At 43.0% G+C, this 26,867-nt stretch overlaps 1 protein-coding gene and 1 non-coding gene across 6 annotated transcripts in view; one reads left to right on the plus strand and one right to left on the minus strand.

Moving 5' to 3' along the window:
• The window catches only part of GARNL3 (GTPase activating Rap/RanGAP domain like 3), a 162,105-nt gene that overhangs the window by 48,754 nt on the left and 86,484 nt on the right, over positions 1–26,867 (plus strand). For all 5 annotated transcript variants that reach the window (XM_025262352.3, XM_025262355.2, XM_025262354.3 and 2 more), the window contains one exon: positions 24,137–24,211. In XM_025262352.3, the coding sequence (XP_025118137.2) occupies positions 24,137–24,211 (75 nt within the window). The remainder of the gene's footprint in view (positions 1–24,136; positions 24,212–26,867) is intronic.
• Positions 17,014–17,120, minus strand: LOC112578303. The gene has a single exon (XR_003102595.1). It is a non-coding gene; the product is annotated as a U6 spliceosomal RNA (small nuclear RNA).

Genomic DNA, 26,867 nt, shown 5'->3' on the forward strand with positions numbered 1-26,867 from the left:
CATGAGCTGAGAAGGAAGCCTCCAATATGTCTATAATATTTCCTCATAGAGCAGATGATTTAAAAGCTCCATCTAAAAGCACCTGGTTAAAATGTCATCTGCGGATGGACTGTTATCCCTGGCACTTTTTTAAATTCCATAAACAATGATATGAATTATAAACCCTCTAAAAACAGGAATCAAGGCTCTTGATTTACCACTGTGTCCCTCATACCAACCACAGTGCTTAGCTTTAGTTACTTAGTAAAAATTAATTGAATGAATGAATGGTTCAGTTTGGTTGGAATTAGAGAATAGCCTAACCCATCAAAAATAAAGAAAGAAAAGGAAAAACAAACTTCTATGATTTCCCCCCTCCCCAATATAGTTAGACTCATCAGTTTGCAGTGCATTCCATCTGAAATGTTTGCCGTTTTTCTTCTTGATGAATTGAAAGTCTGGTCTCTCGTGGCAGCATTCTAAGCAAGGCACAGCTATTACCCCATTGACCATTCTTCATCGCTTCATATCGAAATCTGTCAGGAAAAGCATAAGATTATTTGTAGCTTTTATTGATCTTTTCTTGGTCTTTGACTCAATGGGTAAGAAACTGATGTGTTACAAATGATGAATGGTATGGGCACCATATGGGCCTCTCCTTTCCAAGCCCAGCTGCTGATCCTCACATAAGCCCACATCTGGGTAATTTTAGGGAAGCCACGATCTGCAGGTAATTTCAAATCCAGGATAAAAGAGGAGGGTATATTGTCCATTGGGCTTCGCAGGTGGCACTAGTAGTAAAGAACCGGCCTGCCAGTGCAGGAGACGTGAGACTTGGGTTTGATCCCTGGGTCAGGAAGATCCCTTGGAGGAGGGCATGACAACCCACTCCAGTATTCTTGCCTGGAGAATCCCATGGTCAGAGGAGACTGGTGGGTTACAGTCCATGGGGTCACAAAGAGTCGGACATGACTGAGGCAACTTAGCACGCATGCATATTGTCCATTCCTTTTTAAACTTGCACTCAAATGAGTCAAGCCTGCATTTGGACCAGCTGCCTGCTCCCCTGGTATATCAGAAAGAAATGTATAAATGTCTCTCCGTGAGGATAGCATGGTTTTGTTGTTTTGAACTCAGAGTGGCCTCAAAGGATACCTGGCTATACTGAGTACAGCCAGAAGAAAGGTTTGTCATGAACTTGATTGGCATCTGCAGATTTTAATATCTGAGGTTTTGACTGTGTGACAACTTTTGAAGTCTGATATATAGTCATTTGTATTTTTGCTCAGGCATGAACTTGAATTACGCCTGTGAGACTGTTGTGTTTTAGATGATTCTTGGCTAATGAGTGATTTAGCTGCCTGCCCAGCATCCCTAATACAGCACAGTTTTGTTCTCTATTCAGGGTTGAGTAGGCTTTTTGTTTTCAGAGGCATTTTATGGGAGAATTATATTCTATGTAGTATCACCGAATTGAGAAATGAGTGAAGGTTCCAGAATATCTCCCCTAGGAACATCAAAACATCACGACTTCTGTCTTCTACAACTAGAATCATAATTTTGGCAGATGTTCTCTATTATTTAACTGGCTTATATCTAAGGCTTTGATAGCAGGTTGACTCATGTAGGTACCGCAAGACATAACATTTATCTTGGAATTATCAATGAGTTGGGGCTTCCCAGGTGGTGCTAGTGTAAAGAGCCTGCCTGCCAGTGTAGGAGACATAAGAGACTCAGGTTCAATCCCTTGGTCAGGAAGATCCCCTGGAGGAGGGCGTGGCAACCCACTCCAGTATTCTTGCCTCAAGAATACCATGGACAAAGGAGCCTGGTGGGCTACAGTTCATGGGGTTGCAAAGAGTGTGAAGCAACTTTGCACATATGCGTGCATCAGTGAGTTAACATGGTTAGAAACTATGGTGCTCTTTTTGATATTTTGATGCCTTTGTGGATGATTGATAATGCTTACATTGAACATTTTCCAGGCTAAAATTATTGCAACCATTTTTAGTAATGCAGAACTTTGAGACCTTAGTCATGTTTATGTGTTAGAATGGAACTGGAAATCTTTTATTATGTTTATTAGTTTTGCTGTTTATTGAATGTTTACTATGTGCCAGTCAATGAGCTAAATACTTTTGATGCATTTACCTATTCTCCCAAACGACCATCAGCAGTTTTTTATTTCATCACACACTGTGGCTGCTGAGGAAATGTTGGTGGACACTGAATGGATTCCCATTTATCAGATGATCTCAGAGAGATCCCACAGCTAATAGAGGTAACACTTAAGCCCAGATCTGTCTGACTCTAAGAGCCCCTGTACTTAATCTCTCAGCCTATGAGCCTAGGCTGTTTTCTAAGGAAATTGGGTTGATTGTTAGTTAGAGCACACATCTCTGCCCTTGGATGCGTGTGTGCTAAGTTGCTTCAGTCGTGTCCGACTCTGTACGACCCTGTGAACTTCAGCCCCTCGGGCTCCTCTGTCCATGGGATTCTCCAGTCGAGAATACCAGAGTAGGTTGCCATGCCCTCCTCTAGGGGATCTTCCTGCCTCAGGGATCAAACCCATGTCTCTTATGTCTCCTGCATTGGCAGGTAGGTTCTTTACCACTAGCACCACCTGGGAAACCCATCTCTGTCCTTAATCAACAGCATAGAGTAGCTGTGCTTTAAGTCTTAGCTGAAATATATAATTTCAAACTCTCTTAGGTCCAAATCTTAACAAAAGTTTGATTTTTAAGAAGAATGTTAAAAAAAAATTACCTAAGAAATGTCTGTGTGATAAATGTTTTAAATTTAATTCCTGGTTTAGGCCCAACCATAACATAGCTGCAAACACTTGGCCTGCACTTTAGAGGGACTGCTTTTCTTGGCCCCTCTTGGAAAAGCAAGAGTTTTTCTTGATCTGTGCCCTTGTGTTATGCCTTTAGCTTGCACTGATGGGCAGATCAGAAAAAAGCCATGTGACTCTGGATGGTGTGTCACTTGCAAGGAAGCTCTTGAGGATTTCTCGGTCTGTCACACAGTGTCTCCTTTAAGAAAGCCTGTGAGAAAAGTTTTCCCAGGACCAAAAAGCAGCTTCGTTGTTAACCTTTTATGCAGTGGAAATCCTCTAAATAAATGGGCTTTTTCCTCTTTGCTCTGGCCTCTGGGACGCTCAGGACCCTATTTATGGCTTGCCTTGAACAGCCTTAAAGGACTCTGTAACAGGCAGCCTAATCTTATTCTCTTGTTTTCAGTTTATTTACCCACACCTAATTTTCCCTTGTTCTAAATTTGTTTTGTATCTAATTTTCTCCTTTGAGTGAGATATCTCAGTAACATGCTTTAAATCTTTTCTAAAAAGTAAGGTAGAACATAAAAAAATATTTTCTATGTTCAGCTTCTAGCTCTTAACAGCACATCCTCTGTCACCCATTGAGGGTAACCTAGTTCACAGAATGGTTTTGACCCTTGTCTCCTCCTTCCCCTACTTTTTGATCAGGGACCTATGACCTATTTTCCTAGGATCAACTACACCTGGGGAGAATTAGCATCCCCTGCCCAGCTATTTGGTGACTGCCTTAACCACTGAGCCATGTGTTAATCCAAAAGTCTTCCAAATCAACTAGCTAAACACACACCGTAATAAGAATATCAGACAAGTTTTTCCAGGCAAAATCAACCCTGGAAACAGCCACTCCAGGGATTTTTGGCACCATTGTGCTCTCTAGTTTCAAAACTAGAACTGCAAACGCTCCACTCCCTCCCTCCGCAGGCCTGGGCAGCTCATGCCAGGTTGCTGGTGGCCACACAAGTCTCCCGTTCCTGTGTGCCCCCACGTCCTCCTTGGGGGTGACCCTCCCTCCTGCCACTGCACTGTCAGCTCAGCTCACAATCTCTGGCTCCTGCACCCTCTGCTGGAACCCTGGGGTCTTTGTTCTGTGACTCCAGTAGTCTTCAGCTGGTGGGATATAGGTCCCTGGTGCACTATAAAAATACTTTTAGGACTTCCCTGGTGGTCCAGGGGCTGAGACTCTTTGCTCCCAATGCAGGGGGTCCGGGTTTGATCCCTGGTCAGGGAACTAGACCGCACATGCCATAGCTAAGACCCGGAACAGCCAAATAAATAAATATTTAAACACAAATAAATACTTTCAAATTTTGCTCAGTGTTTAATACAACAGTTTATATTTTGTGTAACCAGAGATACAAACTGTTGGCATACTGTTTATTGGTTAATTCTTCACAGCAAATTGAGTTTTCTACCTGTGATCTCTTATATAATATGGAGGAAAACTCTCACATGTGTCTCAGACACCCAGTCTTTCTTGGTGCCTGCTTGATAATATCTATTGCCTCTCACTTCTCACTTGTGCCAAAGTGACCTCTGCCTTACACCAGGTCCTGTCATGTGCCCACCTCAACTTTTAGTACAACAAGGCTTGGCGGTATATATCATCAGTTGTAGCAAAAATAAATTTTAAGCTTGAGCAAAAATATGACATCACCATCTCAATGGACATGAGTTTGAGCAAACTCAGGAAAATAGTGATGGACAGGGAAGCCTGGTGTTCTACAGGCCATGGGTCGCAAAGAGTCGGACACAACTGAGTGACTGAACAACAAATACTGTTTTTATGAATACAAAGTATTTTCTTTTCTGGAAGGTATTTTTAAGAACCAGTATTTACTTCTTTATTTAGGTAGGTCTGTGATCAAAGACTGGAGAAGGGAATGGCTTCTCCATTATTCAGTGGGTAATACTGAACCCACTCCAGTATTCTTGCCTGGAGAATCCCATGGACAGAGGAGCCTAGCAGGCTACAGTCCATAGGGTCACAAAGAGTCAGACACAACTGAAGCGACTTAACATGCTTGCATGCATGATCAAAGATGTTGTACTTGGGATTCCTCTGGTGATCCAGTGATTAAGACCCCAAGCTTCCATTGCAGGGGCCTGGGTTCAATCCCTGGTCAAGGAACTAGATCCTGCATGCTGCAACTAAGACCCAGTGCAGTCAAATAACTTTTTCTTGATGTAGTACTTGGCAGCCATGAACACACACCCAAGGATTTGAAAGCCACCCTTTTACTTCTTTTTGTGGTATTACCTTGAAAAGGAATCTTACCTTTCTGCCAACCTTTCACCATATGGTTTCTAAACATTATAGCTCTTTGTTAGGCCCTCAGAACTAAGTCTAGAACTTTTAACTTATTAGCTGCCTCCTGGCAGACAACTTGGGACAGATTTCCCCAGGGCTGCGGGATCCAGAGTATCTGAGGCTTCATTTGAATCTCTCTCAGCAGCCCCAAGCTGAGACCCTTGCCTTCAGCTTTCTTCTGTCTCAGGGCAAGTCCTGTTTCCTTCCTTCCTTCCATCCCCAGGTGGCAGCTTCACTCTCTTGGTAGAAAGAGAGATCTGTTGGGTCTAAAATTTGCTCCCCTGTTCCCCCCACTGGGTGAATTTAGGGAAAATCATGCCCAAACCCGGTGTCACCTGCTGTGACCAACTTACCAAAAAGGGCCCCCAGTTTCATGCCACAACTAATATTCTAATTTTTTATATTGAAGTATTTTACATATTTAATTAAAGCCATTACTTTGGACTCCTTTATGTGTAAGAAAAGGATTGTATGTTTTTGGGCCTCAGTCTTTTAATTGGTCTTTTGCCGTTATCTTTATGTTGCAGTGTTTTAAAATATAATCTCAAGCTGTGTTTGCTGAATAGATGTGAAGACTTTATCATTACTTTAGGAATACATTTCGGCCACTCTAAATTCCCTTTTCGATCCCTGCGATAGTTCTACAAATTCCCTTCTGAATTCGCCTTTGAACGCTCTCCTTTCTTGTTCCCACTAAGCCTGCACTTGCCAAGGCCACTAAAGACCTTCCTGCTCCCAAGTCTAGGTGACGCATCCAGGCTTTCGCTCACGGGCCTCTCTGCGCATGCGCCCTCTTAACACGTTCCCCTACCCCAGTGTCTGTGCCTCTGCTCTCTCGTGTTTTTCGTCCTGCATCTCTACTATACCTCCTCTGCTTCTTTTAGGGAGTCCTTCTTTCCTGTCTGGTCATCCCATTTGGATACTTCTCAGGGTTCTGTCTCAAGACACCTTTCTCACCTGATCTGCTCTTCCTCGTGATCTTTCCTACCCTCATGGCTTCAGGTACCATCTTCAGGCTGGTGACTCACAGATCCATATATTCTTTCCAGGTCTCTATCAACAGCATCTAATGCCATCTGTTCATATGCCCACAGGACATCCCTGTGGGCAACTGAACCTTAAAAGGCCCACTACTGAACTCAGTCATCCCTCTTTACCCTCCCACACCGCTAGGGAATGGCTTTACCTTCTTAACCATTGCTAATTTCAGAAACCAGGAAATCACCCAAAGCCCACATCCAGTCTCTTACCAAATCCTATTGGTTTTATATTCTCAATAGATTTCCTGGCTAAGTTTCTCTTACTCACATTGATGTGCGTGTACAATGCCAAACAGTCTTTTGAGAAGAGAGAGAGATACACATAGATTCGTATATATGTATGCATGGAAATATGTATTATGTATTCATGGGACTTCCCTGGTGGCTCAGATGGTAAAGAATCTGCCTGCAATGCAGGAGACCTGGGTTGGATCCCTGGGTCAGGAGGATCCCCTAGAGAAAGAATGGCTACCCACTCCAGTATTCTTGCCTGGAGAATTCCGTGGACAGAGGAGCCCGGCAGGCTACAGTCACAGGGTCACAAAGAGTCGGACACGACTGAGCGACTAACACTTTCACTTTTCATGTGTACTCATATGAATTTCACAACTACCTGATAGTTTTATAAATACTTTTGTTACCCCCATTTTATAGATGAGGTTACCAAAGTCCAAAGAGATGAATTAACTTGTCCAAAGTCACACAACTTGTAAGTTGTTGAGCCTGCCCCTCTCCCATCTTATGCACAGTAAGTTGTATTTATTTAAAAGTTCTGTGATCTCCCCATTGTTACAAGCTGTGCTCCAATGCCCCTTTGTTGTCCTCATCATGTGCGCATGCTCAGTTGTATCCAACTCTTTGTGACCCCATAGGCTGTAGCCCACCAGCCTCCTCTGTCCATGGGATTCTCCAGACAAGAATACTAGAGTGGGTTGCCATTTTCTCCCCCAGGGGATTTTTCTGACCCAGGGTTCAAACCCACGCCGTCTCTTGTGTCTCCTTCATTGACAGGTAGATTGTTTACCACTGCACCACCTGGGATGCCCTCTATTACCCCTTACTGTGCATAAAAATCACTTGCAGAATTTATTTAAGATTCAGGCTCTGATTTGGCATATCTGGAATGAGCCAAATAGTGTGCTTTTTTTTTCCCCACAATCTTCCATTGTGAAAATGACTGAACTTCTTACAAGTTTATCATTTGACATCCGGGGAAGTCCAGAGACTACTTTGTTTTTAAGTAAAGAAGAACAATAAAGGACTTCCCTGGTGGTCCAGTGGTTAAGACTTCCCACTCCCAATGCAGGGGACCCAGGTTCGATCCCTGGTCAGGGCACTAGATCCTACATGCTTCAACTAAGAGTTTCCTTGCTGCAACAAAGATCAAAGATCCTTAGTCGGACACGACTGAATCGACTTAGCATGAACACAAAAATGGCTTAAAACAACGGAAATTTATTCTCTCATAGTTCTGGAGGCTAGGAGTCTGAAGTCAAGATGTTGGCAGGGCTGCACTCCCTCAGAAGGTTTGAGGGAAAAATCGTCCCTCGCCTTTTCCAGCTTCTGGGGTTGCCAGTAATCCCTGACATCCTTGACTTGTAGCTGTGTCACTCTAGTTTCTGCTTCTGCATCACATGGCCTCCTAGCCTGCAATTCTGTATCTACATCACCCTCTTTTCTCTTATAAAGACACCAGCTGGGACTTCCCTGGTGATCCAGTGGTTAAGACTCCGAGCTCCCAATGCAGGGGGTATGGGTCAGTCTCTGGTCAAGGAACTAGATCTCACATGCTACAGCTAAGACCTGGAGCAACCAAATTAATTAATTTAAAAAAAGAGAGACACCAGCCATTGGACTTAAGTCCCACTCTAATCCAGTGAACTCATCTTAACTTATCTAATTACATCTGCAAAGACCCTCTTTGCAAATAAGGGCACATTCTGAGATTCCAGGTGGATGCAAAGGTGTTTGGGGGTGGGGGGCGGGGATTGGGGTGGGAGCACAGGGAACGCCATTCAAGCCAGAACAGTTCCTTTCTTTCTTTTAGTGTTCAGAAAGAAGCCTGTGACAGTTTAGTTTATTTTCTTTCTTGGTAAATTTTCCTATTTTGATCTTTCTCAGACTTCTTTTATTTTTAAAATGTTTCCCATAGTTTCTCTATGTCTTCTCAGCAATTTTGCCTAAAACGTTGCATCTTTGTGATTCTTCAACCCAGGTCTTATGTCATGGATGAATATTTTCTTCAGATGTATATTTGTTTATTTCTCATTTTCCCTCTTGAAATAGTAAGGAAGGTCTTTTTCTCTGTCCTTTGTCACTGCCTTTTCTTTCTCATTATTTTATATTTTGTTCCTCTTCATTCTGGGAAGGCATCTCAAATGATAAACTTATTGCTATCTCTGTTTTGTACAATAAACATTTCGCTTTCCTCCTTCAATGAGGATTTTTAATTTTAACCCTACATTTTTTAATCCTACCTTTGCATTTTTGGGTCCTCATTCATCTTGCCCACTTCCACAAGCTTTACCCACTTATTGTAAAAATTGTCCTCTGTCTTATTGAGGACAACAGCTGCTTTTTAAATCTTTTATTTTGGTTTCATAGTGAAAAATGGTGTGCTTCTTTTTTTCAGTTTTCAGGATCATATGTAGCATTATTTTAAATAACTCCCATGTTTGTGATTTTTTTTTTCCTTTTTATAATACAGAATCTTGAGACAAACACAAAGAGTTATTCAGACCTTTTATTGTCAACAGACAAAATGTACAACTGACCCTGAGCTCTTGTCCTTTTGGGTCCTGCAACTTTTCTGAACCAAACATCTGGATGGCTGGTGGTTATGCAAAGCTCCCTGATCACTGTCCAGGGTCTGGTTGGTGTTTCTCTAGTAAAGCTCTGCTGGAAAGGGATAGGATGTCCTCCATGCTTGGCTTTTTGCTTCTCTGAACCGGTGGCTCTAGAATTTATACATACAGCCAGGATTTAGAGGGCTATGGGTAGCAGTCTGGTTGGAAGAGGAATATTAATGTTTGCCTAGCTCTTTACATAAACTTGAGAAGACACCATCTGTGTAAATAATTGGTTGGAGATTACGAAGGTGGAATCCCCTCATACCCAACCACACTTTGGTGTGACCACTTGCTTGGCATATTGGCAAAACTGTGTCCCCCAGGGTGCTCTGCTACCAGGACCCTTCCTGTCTGTCTCCCTGCCTATGGCCCTTCACTTATGAAGACTGCATTTTCTATCTTTTTATCTGTTTATTTGGTTGCACTGTGTCTTAGTTGCAGTACTCAAGATCTTTGATCTTTAGCTGCAGCACACAAGATCTTTAGCTGTGGCATGTGGGATCTAGTTCCCTGACCAGGGATGGAACTTGGCCCCCTGCATTTGGAGCACAGATTCTTATCCACTGGACCACCAGGGACGTCCTAAGGCTGCATTTTCTAACATAGACTTTGTCTCTCTCCCTGCCCCCATCTTACCCGATGTTTTCTTAGAGAGGAAAAAGAGGTGCTGGAGTGGCTAGAGCTACCTTAAAATGCAGTGCTCATGCAGTAGAAAGATGACTCCCAGTGTTTTATTGTTACTCTTTATATAGACCCAGGGTTTCTTAGCGCAAAGGAGATGGGGAAGAGAAAATAAATTGCCATCCAGCTTTCTGTGATGACCACAGATTTGTTCTGTTTCAGCCAACAAAGTCAGTGACCAAATAGGTTTCCCAGTTGTTCTCCATTGGCCATAGAATAGGTAGAAAATGTCCTGATATTCTGGCCATAGGTTGGGAAATCAGTCTCAGATTCATGAATTGTCATCTTTTGTGCTGAATCTTCCCAAATATTTTACTGGGAATTTGAGTATCAGAGACTGCTAGTCAGATATTATTTTAGTGAAGAAGCCAAGATGGATAGATATACTTCGAGATGAAAGGTTAGAGTAGAATACTTGTGCTGACTTACCTCAGATTTCTCAATAGAACAGGTGGAAAAGTCACTGCTTAGAAGAAAATGTGTTTCTGGAGTGATGACTTGGTGATTGCTAAGTCAGGACCAAGATGGGAGATATAATGGGAAGTAAAAAAGGAATGGATAAAAGAACTGGAGAGTGGTAGTGAGGATCTAGCCATGGTCAAGGAGCATGAGCTTGTCGTAGTCCTAGCCACGTGGAAATTTGTTTCTTTGAACAGAGAAGGAGAGAGTTAGAGTTTACTTAGTAGGGTGTGATTGAGAGCTGGGATTTGACTCAGGGGATTGTAAATGCAGTGTTGACGTGAATAACCACAGATCCCCAGCTAACATGTATACCAGAAAGAGCCAGCGTGGGTTTATGTCAGGTACTATGATGACAACACTCTACTAGTGTGGGTGAGAATGGGTTTGGGGTCTTGGGAACGGATGACAAAGTCATGAAGTCAAGTGAGGTCATTAGATTTGAGAAAGCAGAAGGGTGCGAGCTCAAGACATCAGAGAGATCACTGTGATGGATATAGAGTTTGCTGAGGATGGTGGCCAGAGATGTGGATGATAAGTCTGAGCCCAGATCCAGGACCCTGCTGGTTCTTCAACAACGTTTATCATCCTAGTTGGAGACTCTTCTAACTGATTTGGGTACTCTGACATGCACCCTGGTGCTCAGCACTCCAGCCACCCAACCTCCCAAGTCTTTTCCCCACCCCTTTGCACGGGCAGAATAGGAAGAAGGAAAGAGTGGGAGGAAGAGAACACCCGCTCTGACCTCTCCCTGCAGGCAGTGGAAGTGACCGAGAGTCACCAGGAGAAGGGATCCAGTCAGGGGATGGCTCTTTCCACCCATGTTCAGGTGTTATCTCCCCACCTTTTTTTGATGCAAACATTTTGAATCTATTTCTTCCCTTCTGAGTATTTCTAAGTCAGGTGTGTGTGTGTGTATGTGTGTGTGTGTGTGTGTGTGTGTACATGTCTGATTTGCATATGCAGATGGTCTGCTTGACCAGTATTGGTAGTTTTTAAAATCTGCTTATGTTGGAAATCATTTCTTAAAGGTCCTATACATCTTCTAGAATAAATTGCATTATAGTGGGACTTCCCTGGTGGTCCAGTGGTTAAGACTGCACTCCCAGTGCAAGGGGCCCAGTTCTATCCCTGATCAGGGAACTAGATCCCACATGCCACAACTAGGAGTTTGCATGCCAAACTGAAAAGATCCTGAGTGCCACAACTAAAACCCATCACAGCCTAGCAAATAAATAAGTACATATTTTAAAAATAAATAAATAAATTGCATGATAGCAACGAGACCTTCAGCTCCCCCAGGCAGAGTTATCCCTGCAGCATCTGACCTCCCCGTGTGCCCCGTACTTTCTTCTGTGCCATGGCATTTAACCAGGTTGTGTGTGATTTATCTGTTTACGTTTGTGTATCTGTCTCTCCCACTAGGCTCTATGCTCCTCTAGGGCACAGATCATGTTGCATTTGTCTTTGTAAATCCAGCAGTTAGTACAGGCCTGGGGAAATAGGTTCTCAATAATGTTGGAAGAGCGACAAACATTTAAACAGACTTTCCAAGAGTTTAGATGCAGCATTGAAATGTTTTACTCATACTAGCAATAATCAGGGCCTTTTATATTAATCATTACCATACTATTATTAAAATACATGTTGTTATAACATGATTGAACACATCCTATGTTCAGGCACTATTCTAGGATCATTCCATGTTTTATATTATTGAATTCTCTCCCCAAACCTAGAAGTGGCTACAGTCATTGTCTTCATTTTATTTTTTGTCGTCACTTTAGAGATAAGGAAAATGAAATTTAGAGAGGAAAAATCAAGTGATTTGCCCAAGGCCATGCAGCTAGTAAGTGTGGAACTGAACCTGATAAGTTGGGTGCTAAAACTCACACTTGTAACCACTCATGTCAAAGAAAGGAGTTGGGGATGGGGAATAGAAATCTGAAATCTTATTTTTAAAGATATAACTTACATAAATGTTAAAAGATCTTTCCCTAGATTAAAATACTGTTTCTGTGACTTATATATACCTGAATGTCAAGTACCCAGTGTGTGATAAGCAGAATCACAGGGAATCCTAGCACTTCTGCAGGTGTGGAAACAGACACCAGCCCAAAGAAACAAAGCAATTCAGTGGAGAAGAGAAGAGCCTTATGTTTCTGAAATTTTATGTATTTGTATTAATTTAGGAAATATTCTCATCTAATTGCCTCTAATATTAAGCTAATAATACTTCTATTTATAGTACTTAATGAATACCACTTTATTCTTCCTGTTTTTAATTTTTTCTTTTACGTTAGTTTGTTGAATCATACAGATGGTTATAAGTGCTTGGAGATTACTTTTTACCAGAAATAAAACATCTAAGATATTAAACACTGTTCAGTGTTCAATAAATCAGTTTGGCTGAGATTGAAACAAAACCTCTACTGCAGATACTAAATTACATGAATTTCCACCATTTTTAGTGTACTCAACTAGCTGAAGGTGATTCAGCCTGAGAAACTGAATTGATCTTGGTCACCCTGAGTTGCATCAAAGTCCAGCATGTCACACAGTCCTGTCCATTAGAACTTTCCATGACTGTGGAAATTTGTCATTTGCTCTGTCCAGTGTAGCCACCACCTGGGGCTGCTGAACACTTGAAATATGGACAGTGCCACAGAGGAACTGAGTGGTTTTTACTTTATCTTAATTAATTTAAAATTAGATCTGAATGGGGCTAGTGGTCCCAGTACTGGCCAGTGCAGGATCTCTAAAGGAATCCCTTTTCTCTCTTAGGCTCAGTGCTCCCCAGCCCTGAGCCTTTGGTGTATGTGGTGTATGACCAGATTAGAGACGTTAGACAAAACAAAGTAAAATAACATAAAGAATTTGTCTTTTCTTCTTAACATTACTGATGTTGAATATTTGTTAAGGGACTTCCCTGACCATCTAGTGGTTAAGACTTCGCCTTCCAACGCAGGGGGTGAGGGTTCGATCCCTTGTCAGAGAGCTATGACTTCACGTCTCATGGCCAAAAAAAAAAAAAACACCAACAAACAAACCAAAACAGAAACAGTATTGTAAAACATTCAAAAAAATTGTCCGCATTAAAAAAATACATATATATGTATGTTAATACATTTCCCTGAACTTGTATACCAAAACAAATACAAAAGAACTCTGCTATTTGCTTCTTCTCTAGGGAAACTGCATTACTGTGAGTGAGGGTATGGCTGGCAGGTGAGGACAGGACCCTTCCCCTCCTCAAAGACTCTCTGAGCCAGGGCTGCCTCTTTGGGGCAGACAACCTCTTCAGTTCTATAGTTACTAGTATATTCAGGTTTCTTTCTCCTTTTTCAAATAATCTTCATTATGTATATTTTCCTAGAAATTTTCCATTTCACTGAAGTTTTTGGTAATATTTGCATAGTCTCATATTGTATTCTCTCACATCTTAAAAAAAATCTCTTTTCTTTTTAGCAATTATATTTTATTTATTATCAATCCATATATTTGTGTTTTTCTTTGCTTTTTATTTTATTGAAATATAGTTGATTTACATTATTGTGTTAGTTTCAGGTATACAGCAAAGTGATTCAGTTATGTGTATTCAGTTCAGTCGATCAGTCGTGTCCAGCTCTTTATGACCTCATGGACTACAGTACACCAGGCTTCCCTGCCCATCACCAACTCCCGAAGCCTACTTAAACTCATGTCCATCGGGTTGGTGATGCTATCCAACCATCTCATCCTCTGTCGTCCCCTTCTCCCGCCTTCAATCATTCCCAGCATCAGGGTCTTTTCCAATGAGTTGGTTCTTAGCATCAGGTGACCAAAGTATTGGAATTTCAGCTTCAGCATCAGTCCTTCCAATGAACATTCAGGACTGATTTCCTTTAGGATTGACTGGTTTGATCGCCTTGCAGTCCAAAGGACTCTCAAGAATCTTCTCCAACACTACAGTTCAAAAGCATCAATTCTTTGGCACTCACCTTTCTTTATAGTCCAACTCTCACATCCATACATGACTACTGGAAAAACCATAGCTTTGACTAGATGGACCTTTGTTGGTAAAGTAGTGTCTCTGCTTTTTAATATTCTGTCTAGGTTGATCATAGCTTTTCTTCCAAGGAGCAAGCATCTTTTAATTTCATGGCTGCAGTCACCATCTGCAGTGATTTTGGAGTTCCCAAAAATAAGTCTCTCACTGTTTTCATTGTTTCCCCATCTATTTACCATGAAGTGATGGACTGGATGTTATGATATTAGTTTTCTGAATGTTGAGTTTTAAGCCAACTTTTTCACTCTTCTCTTTCACTTTCATCAAGAAGTCCTTTAGTTCCTCACTTTCTGCCATAAGGGTGGTGTCATCTGCATATCTGAGGTTTTTGATATTTCTCCCGGCAATCTTGATTCCAGCTTGTGATTCATCCAGCCTGGCATTTTGCCTGATGTACTCTGCATATAAGTTAAATAAGCAGGGTGACAATATACAGCCTTGACATACTCCTTTCCTGATTTGGAGTCAGTCTGTTGTTCCATGTCCAGTTCTAATTGTTGCTTCTTGACCTGCATACAGATTTCTCAGGAGGTAGGTCAGGTGGTCTGGTATTCCCATCTCTTTCAGAATTTTCCACAGTTTGTTATGATCCACACAGTCACAGGCTTTGGCAAAGTCAATAAAGCTGTAAATGTTTTTCCAGAACTCTCTTTGCTTTTTCAGTGATCCGACCGATGTTGGCAATTTGATCTCTGGTTCCTCTGCCTTTTCTAAATCCAGCTTGAACATCTGGAAGTTCACAGTTCATGTACTGTTGAAGCCTGGCTTGGAGAATTTTGAGCATTACTTTCCTAGCATGTGAGATAAATTCAACTGTGTGGTAGTTTGAGCATTCTTTGGCATTGCCTTTCTTTGGGATTGGAATGAAAACTGACCTTTTCCAGTCCTGTGGCCACTGCTGAGTTTTCCAAATTTGCTGGCATATTGAGTGCAGCACTTTCACAGCATCACCTTTTAGGATTTGAAATAGCTCAACTGGAATTCCATCACCTCCACTAGCTTTGTTTGTAGTGATGCTTCCTAAGGCCCATTTAACTTCACATTCTAGGATGTCTGGCTCTAGGTGACTGGTCACACGATCATGGTCATCTGGGTACTGAAGATCATTTTTGTACAGTTCTTCTGTGTATTCCTGCCACCTCTTCTTAATATCTTCTGCTTCTGTTAGGTCCATACTATTTCTGTCCTTTATTGTGCTCATCTTTACATGAAATATCCCCTTGATATTTCTAATTTTCTTGAGGAGATCTCTAGTCTTTCCCATTCTGTTGTTTTCCTCTATTTCTTTGCACTGATTGCTGAGGAAGGCTTTTTATCTCTCCTTGCTATTCTTTAGAACTCTGCATTCAGACGGGTGTATCTTTCCTTTTCTTCTGCCTTTACCTTCTCTTCTTTTCTCAGATATTTGTAAGGCCTCGTGAGACAACCATCTTGCCTTTTTTCATTTCTTTTTCTTGGGGATGGAATTGATCACTGCCTCCTGTACAGTGTCATGAACCTCCATCCATAGTTCTTCAGGCACTCTGTCTATCAGATCTAGTCCCTTAAATCTATTTCTCACTTCCACTGTATAATCATAAGGGATTTGATTTAGGTCATACCTGAATGGTCTAGTGATTTTCCCTACTTTCTTCAATATAAGTCTGAATTTGGTAATAAGGAGTTCATGATATGAGCCACAGTCAGCTTCTGGTCTTGTTTTTGCTAACTATATAGAGCTTCTCCCCATCTTTGGCTACAAAGAATATAATCAATCTGATTTCTATACTGACCATCTGTTGATGTCCATGTGTAGAGTCGTCTCTTGTGTTGTTGGAAGAGGGTGTGTGCTATGACCAGTTTGTTCTCTTGGCAAAATTCTGTTAGCCTTTGACCTGCTTCATTTTGTACTCTGAGGCCAAATTTGCCAGTTACCAGGTATCTCTTGACTTCCTACTTTTGCTTTCCAGTCCCCTATAATGAAGAGAACATCTCTTTTGGGTGTTAGTTCTAGATCTTGTAGGTCTTCATAGAATTGTTCAACTTCAGCTTCTCCAGCATTACTGGTCAGGGCATAGACTTGGATTACTGTGATATTGAATGGTTTGCCTTGGAAACAAACAGAGATCATTCTGTCATTTTTGAGATTGCATCCAAGTACTGCATTTCGGACTCTTTTGTTGACTATGATGGCTACTCCATTTCTTCTAAGGGATTCTTGCCCACAGTAGCAGATATAATGGTCATCTGAGTTAAATTCACACATTGCAGTCCATTTTAGTTCACTGATTCCTAAAATGTTGATGTTCACTCTTGCCATCTCCTGTTTGACTGCTTCCAATTTGCTTTGATTCATAGACCTAACATTTTATGTATATATATATATATATATTTATGTATATATGTATATATATTTTTTCATATTATTTTCAATTTTAGATTATTATAAGATTTTGAATATAGTTTCCTGTGCTATACAGTAAATATTTGTTGTTTCTCTGTTTTATGTACAGTAGTGTGTATCTGGGAGAGGGCAATGGCACCCCACTCCAGTACTCTTGCCTGGAAAATCCCATGGACAGAGGAGCCTGGTAGGCTGCTGTCCATGGGGTCACTAGGAGTTGGAAGCGACTGGGCAATTTCACTTTCACTTTTCACTTTCGTGCATTGGAGAAGGAAATGGAAACCCACTCCAGTGTTCTTTCGTGGAGAAACCCAGGGACGGGGGAGCCTGGTGAGCTGCCGTCTATGGGGTCGCATAGAGTCTGGACACGACTGAAGCAACTTAGCAGCAGCAGTGTGTATCTGTTAATCACAAAGTCTGAATTTATAAAGATATGGAATGCCTCACAAATTTGCATGTCATCCTTACTCAGGGGCCATGCTAATCTTCTCTGTACTGTTCCAATTTTAGTATATGTGCTCCCAAAGTGAGCACTCTGCTTTTCAGGATCAGGCTTCCTGGCCTGATGTGTTTATTGATTCTACTGTCTTTCTAAATCTATAATTTCTGCTCTGATCTTTTATTGATTCCTTGCCCCTGTTTTCCCTGGGTGTATCTCATTGTTCTTTTTGTGTTCTAGAAGTTAATGCTTTAGTTTATTGTTTTTATTCTTTCTTGTTTAATAATGAAATCATTTAGAAATATGAATTTTCCTGTAAATACAACATCTCTCCCATTATCTGTTTTGGTAGGTACTGTTCTTATTGTTGATGTCTGGATAGTGTCCTATCTTAGTTTTCCTACTTGACCCAAGAGTTTTTTCAGATGTATGCTTTAAAATTCCCTTTCCATATCCTTTTGACACTGATTTCTCATTTAGTTGCACTGTACTAAAAAATCATCTGTACAGTTTCTATTGTCGAATTTATTCATGCTTGTTTTCTATCCAGTATTTGGTCAGTTTTTACAGCTTTAATAGATGCCCTTAAAAGGTATGTCTTTTCTGTTTGTACCTTGATAAATTCTGTATATGTCTACTAAATCATGCTTATTCATTTTATTGCTTGATTTCTCTGTAATTTCTTACTAGTTTTGCTTTGACCTATCAGATAAAAATATACTAAATCCCCTATTATAATTATAACTTTAGAAACTCCATCTATTTATAATAGTTTTGTCTTAGAATGAGTGTCTATAATTATTATATGTTGGGAGTGAGTAGATCTCTTTACCCATGTACCATTACTTTTAAAATTAGATACTTTTCTCCTAAGTTCTACCTTCTGATTTTATTATTCTCTCACCATTTTCCCCCCAACTTACCATGAATACTTATTACTTTGCCTTTCTTTTTCATAATTTATTGTCTTATTGTATTGTTCTATTTTGTTACTTCTCGCAGCGAATTGGGTTTCATTTGTATTCCCAACCCTTGAGTCTTTTCCTTTACCAGGGAGAGTAACCCGCTGATATTTATTGTAGTGTCTGTGCTGTTTCTCTAATGACCTCTAGGAGGAGTTCCGGTCTCCTTGTTATCCACGTCCTCATTTTGCCCCTCTACCTCATTCCATCCTTCAGGAGTTTGGATTTTTATTGGATTGATCCAATAAAAAACATCTTACTGGCCACTGAACTGGTCAGCAGAGCACTTGCAAAGGTCAGAGCATGCTTGAGAATGTCCTTTTTGGACCTTTCTCCCGAAGAATAACAAAGAACCAGATATATTCCTGTGTGAGGAGACTGGCCAGCTCCCTCCTCTCTGCTGGCCTCGGAGGGGCGAGACCTCAGGCTGCCTGCTCTCTGCTTTGTGTCTGAACTTCTCAGGCTGCTCTGCAGCAAATAAAGGCATTCTCTAGTTGTGGTCTAGCTCACTAGTAGGGGACCTTACCAGAGAGAGTTGGTCTAGGTAATGATTTAGTTAGTCTTGCGTTGTCTACCCAAAGACCATCTTAATAACACCTGGGTCCATTATTCCTTGCATTTTCCTCCCAGGTATGTTCTCTGTGCTTTTGCTAATCATTTTTCTCTGTTTATCTCAAACTGATATTCTAATTTACTTTTGGGGGGGCATTTTCTTCTCAGTATCTAATTTTGAATTCACTGTAGTCCCTGTGAGATGTGGTTTCCATTTCCAAATTCAGAAACTGTGCTTTACATCTGAAAGCTGATCACAGATCGTTTCATATTCATAGATCAAGTATCCTCCCAAATTATTACAATTAGCTATGGCCCCAAATTTCCTTTGCTTTTTGTAGTAAATATATTTTCTAGAACATGTGCTCATATACCTCAGATCAGTTTCCACATTTTAAATTATGGACTTGTCATAGGTTTAATTATTTTTTTCTTTGTTGTTCCTTGATGGTTTAGAATGTCAAAATGCAGTTAAAAACAAGCATATTTATCTGTCACATCCAGCCAAGCATTTTAAGTTGTCAGATGCCTCTGCCCCACATAGTCAGGCTTGGAATGAACCCTCTGTCTTCAGTGTGGGCTTGGAGGTCTCTCTGGTTTCACCATTGAGGTTTAACCATGGAGATGGAAAGAGCACATGGCAGGGAGCACCCCCTCTCTAAAGGGCTGGGATTCCTGCATGCCTCTGAGACTTTGACCCTCCTGCAAGTGGGGAGATGAAGTCAGATGGCCACCTTGAGGGAAATGTAGTCTAGCTGTGTGTCTGGCTACAATTCCGTTACTGTGGAAGATGGTGAGAATGGATTTTGGTGGCAGCCAGAACTCTGTACCACGTGGAGAGACTCGGGGGAGGCTCCTTGGTTGTGCAGTACTGGACATTTAGATGGGTTCTGGTAGATATTGTGTCATTCCCAAGTCCAATCTCCTTCCAACAAATGGAAGAGCTTATAGATTTTTAAGTTTTAACTGGCCAGATCAGAGGCTTATGAGGAGTAATAGAAGGATAACTACTGAGGGAAACAGCTTCTCTGTCATATTAAAAGGATTTATTTTTCCCCTGCGGTGTTATTTTTTTCAACCTCTCATTCACAAGAGCACTGTCCCCTTTCATGTCAGCTGCTGGACCAGTCCCCATCCACACCAGCCTCCACGGCACCCTTGGCTTTTTTTAGCCAGCTACCCGAGCCCGCTGTGAGGTGGGGGGTGGGTGGCAGGGCAGGGGAGCTCTGGGGCTGCCATTCCATGTGGCAGCAAGAGTCACTTCCCCAGTGGGACTGGTAGGTCCCCTTCCCACCTGCTGCCTGAACACCTGCCCTCATGGCAGATAGGCCTTGGCAGTGTGAGCTCAGCAGCGTCAGTCTGACCTGCTGAGTTGGACTGTTGCTACTCAGGCTGCCTTTCCCTTGCACAGCCTTGTGATTTGGTCTGTCCTTCCCTTTGGTCTTTCTTTCATGACAGACTGGGTAGAATCTCTTTGAAACCATGTATGTGAGTAACGAACTTTCTTTGGTTTCCGGAACTGGAAGTGATCTTGCCACCAGTCTTCTATCCCTTTGGTCATTTCCATAGGATTTGGCATTCATCTATTGATGGGTTTCCTGTGTAATAAATATTTAGTATCAGTACTGTGTCAGGCAATGAGCATAGCTCTGGGGAAACAGCGGTGAGAAAATAGTCTTCCTGAGTTTCTCAGAGGGAGTGAGGAGAGACAGGCATGAATCTGGTAATGGCACAAAAGAACATCAACCAGGACCCTGAGCACCCCCTGAGCCTTGCTGGGGGCGTTTTCGCAGGCATTGAAGTCAGGGAAGGGGTCTGAGAAGTGGGGACTGTGGTGGAATTGAAGGATGAGGAGTTCACGAGGGGAAGGTGGGAGAGGAGGACCTTCTAAGTGAGGGGTTCCCGTGCGTGTTTGTCCTCTGGTGGGAAGGAAGGGGCTGCCAGGATGGAGCTGGGATCACAGGGCAATCAGATTTGTAGATGCCAAAATCCCTGCTCTTTGGTATGAAGTGTGGTTTGGAGAAAAGCGATGGTGGGGGGTATTCAGGCCAGTTAGGAGGTGGTTGCAGTCACCCAAGGGAGAGATGACAACAAGCTTATGGAGATGGTTGGTGGTAGGGAGAGTGACGGTGATAGCGTTAAACGTGTTAGATGGAGGCGGAAGTTCAGGGTCTTCAAGAATTTTGTGATGATTGTTCAGAGGGAGCTGAATTCTTTCTAACCATCAAATCATTCAATATTTCCTCCCTTTCTTCTTCTTGAACCTTTCAATCAAGATGAGCAATAAGCTTCTTGTTCTAATCTCAGCCAAGGAAAAGGTCATCATAGCCTGTGCCCGGCAGTGTCTGGAATATAGTCCACCACTCTTTACATTTGTTATGCGAATGAATGAGTGAATCAGTGAATGATGATCAGCCCTTCTCCCAAGTTTCTGAGTCCCTGATGAGACTCGCTGCTAGAGTGAGGAGTATGTCTACCAACCTCTAATGCAAGGATGTGTGCGTCACCCTCTCTCTTTATACACCAGTGGCAGACGTTAGTAATTGATTGCAGCTCTCTTCTCTTGCCAAGGCTTCCCTTGTGGCTCAGCTGGTAAAAAATCTGCCCACAATGCAGGAGACCTGGGTTCGAGAAGATCCCCTGGAGAAGGGAAAGGCTACCCACCCCAGTATTCTGGCCTGGAGAATTCCATGGATTGTATAGTCCATGGGGTCACAAAGAGTCGGGCATGACTGAGCAACTTTCACTTTCTCTTGTCAAATCCAGATGTGACCTCAGAATGTGCAGAAAGCTGTTAAGCTCACTTACTGTTTATTACAGCAAAAGATTAAAATCAGCCAAGGAAACAAACACATGGGACAGAGCCTAGAGAGTCCAAATGCAGGTCTTCCAGCTGTCCTCTCCCATGGTGTCATGGTCAGCATCAACACCTCCTGGCAACCATGTGTGATCTACACGTGGAGTAGTGACAACTAGGGAAGCCCATCTCAGTCTTGGTATCCAGAGGTAGATCTGATACCAAGAGACCCAATGCCCCCACCATACTCTCCTGAGTGGCTCAGTAGTCACCAGGGAAACAGACACTCATGTAGGACATTCCCAGGGCTTAGAGATCACCTCCCAGGAGCCAAGAATAAAGGTCAGAACAAAGGTATTGCTCTCTTAAAAAAAAAAAAGTATTTATTTATCTAGCTATGTTGTATTTATTTATTATGTAGTATTTATTATGTAGTCTTTATTTATCTAGCTATATTTATTTATCTAGCTGCAGCACATGGGATCTTCATTGCAGCATGCAGAATCTTTCGTTGTGGCACACGGGCTTCTCTGTCTAGTTTTGGCCCTGGGATTCCTGGCTGCACAGATCTGTAGTTTGCAGCACCTGGGCTTAGTTGCCCCGTGGCACGTGGGATCTTAGTTCCCTAAGCAGGGATCAGACTCAAGTCTCCTGTATTGGAAGGTGGATTCTTAACCACTGGACCACCAGGGAAACCCCCAGACCTCTCTCTGGGTAAATTAAATTCTTTACTACAAAGCCTCTATTGCCTCAGTTTATCAACAGTGTAATGATCAGATGACATCAAAGCTAAACATATACATAAGTCTTCATGTTTGTTTTTAAAGTTATTTTGCAGGATATAGGTTAAGTATAAAAACTGTACCTTATTATGGACATTCCATGGAGGATGGTTAAGTAGGGTAGAGGTCAGGGGAGAACAAGCTTCTGGAATCTGACTACCTGTGTTCACACTGCCTGCCTACCACAGACTAAATGCAATCTTGCCTAGTTATTTTAACCTTCCTCTGCCTCAGCTTCCTCGCTCATAAATGAGAATAATGACAGAATCTACTTTGTATTGTTTTATGAGACTCATGTATGGATGTGAGAGTTGGACTGTGAAGAAGGCTGAGCGCCGAAGAATTGATGCTTTTGAACTGTGGTGTTGGAGAAGACTCTTGAGAGTCCCTTGGACTGCAAGGAGATCCAACCAGTCCATTCTGAAGGAGATCAGCCCTGGGATTTCTTTGGAAGGAATGATGCTAAAGCTGAAACTCCAGTACTTTGGCCACCTCATGCAAAGAGTTGACTCAGTGGAAAAGACTCTGATGCTGGGAGGGATTGGGGGCAGGAGGAGAAGGGGACGACAGAGGATGAGATGGCTGGATAGCATCACTGACTCGATGGAATCACTGACTTGATGGACGTGAGTCTCAGTGAACTCCAGGAGTTGGTGATGGACAGGGAGGCCTGGTGTGCTGCGATTCGTGGGGTCTAAAAGAGTCGGACATGACTGAGTGACTGATCTGATCTGATCTGATGAGACTCAAATATTAAGGCCAGAGGAATATATGGTACATAGTAGCTCTCAGTAAATATTATATTCTATTATTTTTGTATTTATCATGGGAAAAGTATATCAGTCATTTTCAAACAGGTTTCCTTGAAGATAAGTGAAATTTTTCCACATATTTTCACACCTTCATGTCTCTTAAACACAAGTTAGAACATGAGATAATCATTCTTAAGAAACCTTGTATCTTTTCACTGAGTGAGTCTTGCATTAGAGTGGTGAGAAGTGCCCCTCTGGGCAAGCATGTTCTAATGGGTCTGGGGTATGGAAATCGTTGGCAGATCTTTGCTGCAAATTTGTGGGCAGATTTTAAAAGTTGAAAAAAAGACATATCATTCTCTCAAGTTGCTACTGAGAAATTCAGACAATTTAGGAGAAATTAAGTTAAATCTTGAGTCAGTGATTTGAGGAATGATGCCCAAGGCCTGATTTCCTCTTAACTCCTGGGCTTCCCTGATGACTCAGTGGTAAAGAATCTGCCTGCAACGCAGGAGACACAGGAGATGCAGGTTCTAGTCTTGGTTGGGGAAAATCCCCTGGTGCAGGGCATGGCAACCCAATCCAGTATTCTTGCCTGGAGAAAATCCCCATGGACTGAGGAGTCTGGTGGGATACTGTCCATGGGGTCACAAAGAGTCGGACAGGACTGCAGTGACTGAACACAAGCATGTCTCTTTCTGGCTTCGAGCTCCTTGAATGAAGACTATTTGCAAGAATCACATTGCTGGAGCTAAAATACAGTCTGCCTGCCTTGGAAAGGGCTAATTGGCCTTTTGGAAACTGTTTGAAACTGAATGAAGCACAAGAGCTGTCTGTGATGTTAGTAGAGCCTTGAGTTTCTGCCAGCCATTAATTGTTTTTTAGGCTTTCCTGTGAAGGCAGATGAACTTGAGACTTGGCTTTCGGTTTTGCCATCTGTGAGCTGCACTTGTCCGCCTATGACGCTTATTAAGGTTGATTTTCAGGGAGCGTCCTTTCAATGCTTTTCCATGTTGGAATATGTTCAAATTTAGATTTGATGCTCTTACTGTCCACTCTCGTGGGCTAGGTGTTCCTCACTCTTCAGCTTCCTAAAGACTATGGGGCCACCTGTGTGAGAACATGACTGTCAGCTTCCAAGAGACTATCAGTTTCCAGGTTGGGCCCTCCAGCTCTTGCTGGATCTGACTTACTTCTAGGCAGATACAGACAGATGGAAGGGGCATTGCAAACAGCTTCCTAACTGAGTCGTCTTTTGTTCCCCAGCTTATTTCCAGTGATGCCGATGGAGCCATCCAAAGGGCCGGAAGGTTTCGAGTGGAAAATGGCTCTTCAGATGAGGTAAGGAGGCCTGCACATCACAGAGCACCTTATCATGGCTCCTGAGATATGGCTGTGAGCAGCCTGTGATCCTCATTTCCACAGAAGACCTGCCTGAGGGGAGCCCGGGAAGGGTCAGCAGGGCTCTTCAGAGCTTTGCTGGAAGGGAAAGTACCATTGTTCTTTATATGGAAGGTGCTATTAATAGGGTGAAGGTACCCTTTGAAAGATCTGTAATAAAGCCAGGGAGACACAGGAAGACGGTCTGCCAGAATGGGGCCAAAGACAAATTCACATAATCCTTTATGAACGGTCCCCGGAACCCCAGCTCTTCCCCTTTCCTGGACTGGTCAGCTTGGCACTGCCATGTGAGCAATGCCGAGGTCCAGGAGAGAGAGGCAGAATGACTGTGATTACGAAATGTCATCTTTATTCAGAGGACAGCAAGAAAGGAGACCGCCCCTGTCTGCCACTGCCTGGGGCCCTAGCCTTCTTCCTAGGCTCTGCTGGTCATCTGTGCCATATGCCACAGGGCCTTGCCTCACTGGCCTTTCTCTGTTAAAACTTCCATTGCCGAACTCCCCTGGTGGTCCAGTAAAGAATCCATCTGCCAATGCTGGAGACCCGGGTTCCATCCCTGGCCTGGGAAGATCCCACATGCCTAGGAGCAACTAAGTCCATGTGCCACAACTACTTGAGACCACCCGTGCTCTGCAACAAGAGAAGCCACTTCAATGAGAAGCCTGTGCAGAGCCATGAAGATTGGCCCCTGCTTGCCGCAACTAGAGAAAGCCCACGTTCAGCGACAAAGACCCAGCATAGCCATAAATAAATAAATCTTCCACTGTCTGCTCCGTCCCTAAATGCCTACCCCCAGAACTGCAGAGTGCTAAGCCCCCCAGCTTTTTCTTCTTTGCTGCCTCTCTGAGAGGTAGCCCACTGCAGTGCTTCAGCAGCCCCAGCTTTGGCATCAGGCAGGCCTGGGTTCACATGCCAGCTCCCCCGTCTCCTAGTTGTGTGACCCTAGGCAAGTAACCAGCCTTTCTGAGCCCAGATTCTTCATCTGGGAGAAGGAAACAGTCTTGGGATTGTTGAGAGGATTCGGCGAGCTGAGCTTGTAAAGCCATTAGCACTCTGCCCAGTATACAGTGAGAGTTCGGTGAGTGAGAGCTGTAATAGTAATCATGGTTGTTGTTGATCCCATAAATAGTGCTGGGTGGCCAGCCGTGCCCTCCTGACTGCCTCCTTAATCATGTTCTTGGTGATGGGCTATGAATTTAACTTGAAAGTCACAGCATTCATTAAGTTGTTGCTCATCTTCACCTTTGCCTTATCTTAGCAAAGCCCTTCACCCAGACGTGGTAACTTGCCTTTGCTGGGAGGCAGAAGGGGTAGTCCCCATTTGGGCTGAACCCTGGAGTAGCTGCCCACATACTTCTTGTCCAGAATGATGTCAGCTGACCTGCATAGAAGAAAGAACTCCCAGGGAAATTTGCTTCTGAAGCTTGGAAACAGCCATCAACTGGTGGTCCTGCTCGTGAGACAAGACAGTCCTATCCTCACAGAGTCAAGCCACCAAGGGTGTCCCAGGAGCTAAGTCGGGAGAAGAAGTATCAAGTGCTCTTTATCCAGTGCTCAGAAATCTACTGGCCACCACACCGAGTATCTACTTGGAGAACTTAAGTCCCAGAAACCCCAGAGGTTACTATACCACAGCACATCTTTCTGCTTCCAACATTTTATAGAACTTCAGCCCAGCCTGAAATGAACAAACTGCACTGGCTTGTCCCATCAGACATAAACACATCTTTGGCCCCTGCCAAGAGAGGAAATGGCAACCCACTCCAGTGTTCTTGCCTGGAGAATCCCAGGGACTGGGGAGCCTGGTGGGCTGCCATCTCTGGGGTCGCACAGAGTCAGACACGACTGAAGTGACTTAGCAGCAGCAGCAGCAGCAAGACCAGTGTCTAGAGGAAATCCATACCTCCCCAGAAAGACCTAAATGGAGCCTTCGTGTGGTCCTAAGATCGCCACATACTTTGGTTATCAAACACTCCTCACCTGGCCCTGTCTCTTGGCCATGCCTCACACCAGAGGACAAGGTCAGGGACTGCAACTCACCCATGGTGGATCATGGGCAGCAGTAGTTCTAGAGTCAGGCTGCTTGGGTTCAAATCCTGCCCCACAATTCACCAGTAGTATAGCCTTGGGTGATTCACTTAACATCCTTGAAACCATTTGGTGGAGTTACTGATTTAATAAATCCTTGTCATCTGTTGTGTTTAAAACACAGTCCCGTCTCGGATTGCTTCTGTGGGAAATACGATACCAAGTCTCAGCTATTGTCTTACGTTTTGTTTCCACCAAAGCCATGAGCGTGAGTGCTCTGTTGGAGCCCCTTGGCTGGTTTTATATGGCCACAGGCCAGCCTTCCCGTAATTTGCAGCTCCATCCTGTATCACCTGGGTAGTTTAAAAAGTCTCAAGCTGGTCTTCAGTTAAAAGCGCTGGACAGTGCTAGCACCCTACCTGATAAAATATCATGGAGGAACCTGAGACTCAGAGGGAAACAAACCTGCAGGCTCTGAGTTTGTTAAAGCTTAGTGCTTTAAAAGGCTCAGTACAGCTGTCTGAAGGTTTTCAAGCCAGTGAACAAAAAATACAAAGCAATTTCACTA

The sequence above is a fragment of the Bubalus bubalis genome, chromosome 12 (genome assembly GCF_019923935.1).
Source record: "Bubalus bubalis isolate 160015118507 breed Murrah chromosome 12, NDDB_SH_1, whole genome shotgun sequence".
NCBI classification, from domain to species: domain Eukaryota; kingdom Metazoa; phylum Chordata; class Mammalia; order Artiodactyla; family Bovidae; genus Bubalus; species Bubalus bubalis.